The following is a 4211-nucleotide window of genomic DNA, read 5'->3' as shown; positions in this document are numbered from 1 at the left end:
TGTAAGACATGTAAGTTGCAGGGGCATAATGAGGAAGAATGTTTCATTCTACATCCAGAGTTATACCCAAAGGAGGAAAAAGAGGGGGAAAGAGATAAGCAGAGAAAAATACAAGCAACGAATCACAGAAAATCAATGTTTTTAATAGACACAAGGAAATGGGGCAGCAACAGAAAGGTAAGGAGAATGAGGATAATGTTAATCATTTCAAGGAGCAATGGAAGAGAACAGAGAACAGAAGAGGAAGGATTCTTTCAGAGTAGGTATGGAATCCAAAGAGGAAAGAAAACAATGAGGAACAACAGCTGATAACAACAAATAAATCTGATGCATTAGGGGAAGGAGGAGAAGAGGAATTACAGGAAAAGAATGAGCTAGGGGCTAGCAAGGACATAAGGAACAACAAGATAATTTCCTACTCCAAAAGGTTGATGCTCATAGTAGACATGATAAGGAGATAGCAAGCACTAGCTCAAAGTCAATGCAGAAAGATAAACAACATATACCTTCAAGAGGGCATAACAACAGTGATTCAAGTATGGAATCACCCAAGGAGATCTCAAATTCAGAAAGTACACATATAGGTTCTGCAATCAGGGAAAAACATAGGGAGGAAAAATACACAGACAATGCTGAAATGAAATTTAACATGGAGAACAAGGAGGATAACACAATTGTACAAGAAGAAGAACACCACAAGGTGAGAGGTACACCAAATGGAAAAACTCCCAGAATAGACAAGATGCAGCTTATAGAAGTGAATAAAAAGCAAGATGAAGAGGAAGAAGATGACATGGAGGCATCCATAGAGCAAATATGAAGAAAATGAGATTTGTCACCAAGACAAATAGGGCAACTAAAAGGTAGGCACAAAAAGAAATACAACAATGCAGTGCCTCTGCAAATAAATATAAGAACCGGGAAGGGAACATCATCCTCCAGTGATCAATGATTAGCAAATTAATTTTCTGGAACATAAGGTCAGTAAACTCTCAAAATGATTTTGAGAGGTTACTTGATCTTAACAGGAAAAATCATTACTCATATATAGCTCTCTTAGAGCCTTTTCAAAGTCCAACAGAGATAGAAAATTATAGAAGAAGACTTGACAAACAACATGCTAGAGCTAATTGTTCAGCCAAAATTTGGATTTTCGGGATGAAAATTGAGAGGAACAACATACAGTAGACTCAGTACAACAACTAACCATTAGGTTTAAACATAAAGGAAATCAGAATGTAGTAAAGATAACTGCAGTATATGCCAGATGTAGTGCTTTGGAAAGATTAGATTTGTGGGAGGACCTTGAAGACATTGCTAACAATACAATATGCCCATAGATAGTAGGAAGGGATTTCAACACTATCATGCATGAATCTGAAAAGTTAGGAGGACTGCCAGTTACATAGAATGAAACTATTGATTTTATTCAGTGTATAAATGCATGTGCACAGAATGAATTGAAGTTTACAGGAAGTTGTTACACTTGGTGGAATGGACGAATTGAGGAGGACTGCATTTTCAAAAGACTAGATAGAGTTTTTGGAAACAATGAATTCATGAACACTTTCCAAGGAAGTGAGGTTCATCACTTGATAAAGGAAGGGTTTGAACATGCCTCTTTACATGTGAGGTGCAATAATGTACAGGAGCAGATCAGAAAACCATTCAGATTCTTGAACTTTTGGGTCAAGCACAAAGATTTTGTTAAAGTGGTAGGGGAAAGTTGGAAGAAAGAGGCCTAAGGTTCACCTTTTTTTATTGTTTAACAGAAGCTCAAGAGATTAAAGGGAGTCTTGTTGCAATGGAGCAAATCAACTTTTGGGAATATATTCCAACAGGTAGCCACATTAGAAGATGTGATAAAAGCTAAGGAAGCTCAACTGAAAATAAATCTAACCACAGAAAATAGGATTGGTTTAAAAAAGGCAGAAGCTGACTTAAAAAGGTACATCCACATAGAGGAGGAATACTGGAAACAGAAGGCTAGAATTAGGTAGTTTCAAAATGGAGAAAGAAACACAAAATTCTTTCATGCCTATGTATAGGGTAGAAGAAGGAAACTACATATTTCAGCAATACAAACAATGTAGAGGGATTTAATTTCTTCCACAGAAAATATTGGAGAGGAGGCAATCAATGTGTTTAGAGAACAGTTTACAGAAACAAATGAACCCACAGACTACACCATGTTGGAGAATATTCCAAACATAATATCCAATGAGCATAATGAAGAGATAGAGAGGCTACCAACAGAAGATGAGGTTAAAAATGTGATTTTTGCTCTAAATGGGGATAGTGCAAGTGGTCCGGATGGATACTCTGGTCAATTTTTTCAGAGTTGTTGGGAGATTGTGAAACAGGACATCATTAACATGGTAAAAGCATTCTACTGTGGAATGGAGATGCCAAGGTTCATTACACACACAAATCTGATCTTAATTCCCAAAATGGAGACAATGAACAATTTTGGGGATTTAAGACCAATTAGTCTTAGCATCTTCACCAACAAAATTATTACAAGAATGCTCCATGAAAGGTTGGTTCCAGTTCTACCAGTTATTATATCAAGGAACCAGTCAGGATTCATAAAAGGGAGGAGTATAACTGAAAATGTCCTACTGGCTCAGGAGATTGTGAGGGATATTAATGGGAGGAATAAATTTCACAATGTGGTGGTGAAATTGGACATGGCAAAAACATATGATAGGGTATCCTGGAAGTATTTGGTAAAAGGACTAAGGAAATTTGGGTTCTCAGAAAGAATCATAGATATGGTGGTAAGAGTGATCTCCAATAACTGGTACTCAGTGAATGAATGGGGAGAATTTTGGTTTCTTGGTGATCATTTGTCACCCACTTTATTCATCATAGCTGCAGCCAGGAGCCTCAACAAATTATTTAAAGATCCAGAGTTTAAAGGGTATGGCATGCCAAAATGGAGTCCTGAAATTAATCATCTATCTTATGCAGATGATACCATTTTTTTCTATTTTGGACAACCTACCTCTATGAAGAAGATGATGAAGGTGTTGAGGAATTATGAGGCAGTCTCAGGACAAATGATTAATTAATCTGAACAAAAGTTTAGTTTACTTGCATGAGAAGGTTCACATTGATATTTGTAATAAAATCAGGAGGATCACATGCATAATCAAGGCTCCTTTCCTTTCACCTACTTAGGTTGCCCTATTTTCTATGGAAGGAAAAATAGAAAACACTTTGAAGAATTGATTAAAAAGGTTATGAAGAGGATCAGTTTGTGGCAGAATAAATTGTTATCTTTTGGAGGGAGGTATATACTAATAGCTCATGTGCTACAATCAGTTCCTGTGTACATCCTGTCAGCCATGAACCCACCTGCTGGGGTTATAAATTAGCTGCATAGAATATTTGTCAAGTTTTTTTGGGCAAACACAACTGGATCAAAAAACAAGCATTGAGTGGCATGGGATAAAATATGTAACCCTAAAGAGAAATGAGGTTTGGGTCTGAGATCATTACATGATATAGCAAATGCTCTATTTGCAAAGCTCTGGTGGAACTTCAGGACTTCCACATCATCATTATGGACCACATATATGTGGAATAAATATTGTAAGAAGCATCATCCTATCATTGCTCAAGGTTTTGGGGCATCACATGTGTGGAGGAAAATGGTTCTAATTAGAGAAGAGGTGGAGCATGAAATATGGTGGCAGATAAAGACAGGATCTTCTAGCTTTTGGTTTGATAAATGGACCAAGTTAAGGTCCCTGTACTATTTGGAGGAAGAGGCAATGGAGGAAGAGATTGAAGTAAAAGAGTTTATTACAGAGAGAGGGTGGAATAGGCAACTATTATGGGTGAAATTATCTATTGAAATGACTGATCACATCATGGATAACATAAAAATGACAAACACACAGTATGGCAATGATGTATCTTGGTGGATGGGCAACACACATGGGAGGTTTACTGTAAAGTCTGCTTGGAATCTAATGCGAAACAAGCATGAGATGAGAAAGGAGTATGAGTTGATCTGGAAAAAGGAGCTCCCCTTTAAATTCAGCTTCTTTATGTGGAGGGTGTGGAAAAGAAGAATTGTAACTGATGACAATCTGAAAAAAATGAAGATTAACATAATATCAAGATGTTGGTGTTGTCAGAACAAGAAGGAGGAAACAATGACCCGCTTATTTCTAACAGGCCTCATAGCAAATAAGCTATGA

At 37.0% G+C, this 4211-nt stretch overlaps 1 protein-coding gene across 1 annotated transcript; it reads left to right on the top strand.

Annotated features, from left to right (window-relative positions):
- Positions 1–481: 481 nt before the first annotated feature.
- Positions 482–4211, top strand: LOC125820932 (uncharacterized). The gene is made up of 5 exons (XM_049500355.1): positions 482–799; positions 1455–1715; positions 1842–1985; positions 2094–2923; positions 3551–4211. Exons 1-5 carry the CDS (start codon positions 482–484, stop codon positions 4209–4211), a joined length of 2214 nt encoding a protein of 737 aa, XP_049356312.1.

This window comes from Solanum verrucosum, unplaced genomic scaffold (assembly GCF_900185275.1).
Source record: "Solanum verrucosum unplaced genomic scaffold, falcon-dt-bn FXZP01000289.1, whole genome shotgun sequence".
NCBI lineage: Eukaryota > Viridiplantae > Streptophyta > Magnoliopsida > Solanales > Solanaceae > Solanum > Solanum verrucosum.
Note: the sequence above shows the minus strand (reverse complement) of the source record. Positions and strands in the feature narration are given on the sequence as shown.

What these genes read in the sequence shown, in the direction of transcription:
- LOC125820932 (XM_049500355.1), top strand. Translation starts at nt 482, where the DNA reads ATGCAGAAAGATAAACAACATATACCTTCAAGAGGGCATAACAACAGT. An exon ending in AGGAAGAAGATGACATGGAG is followed by an intron (nt 800 to 1,454) that starts GCATCCATAGAG and finishes GCATGTGCACAG; the next exon opens with AATGAATTGAAGTTTACAGG. An exon ending in AAAGATCCAGAGTTTAAAGG is followed by an intron (nt 2,924 to 3,550) that starts GTATGGCATGCC and finishes GTGGAACTTCAG; the next exon opens with GACTTCCACATCATCATTAT.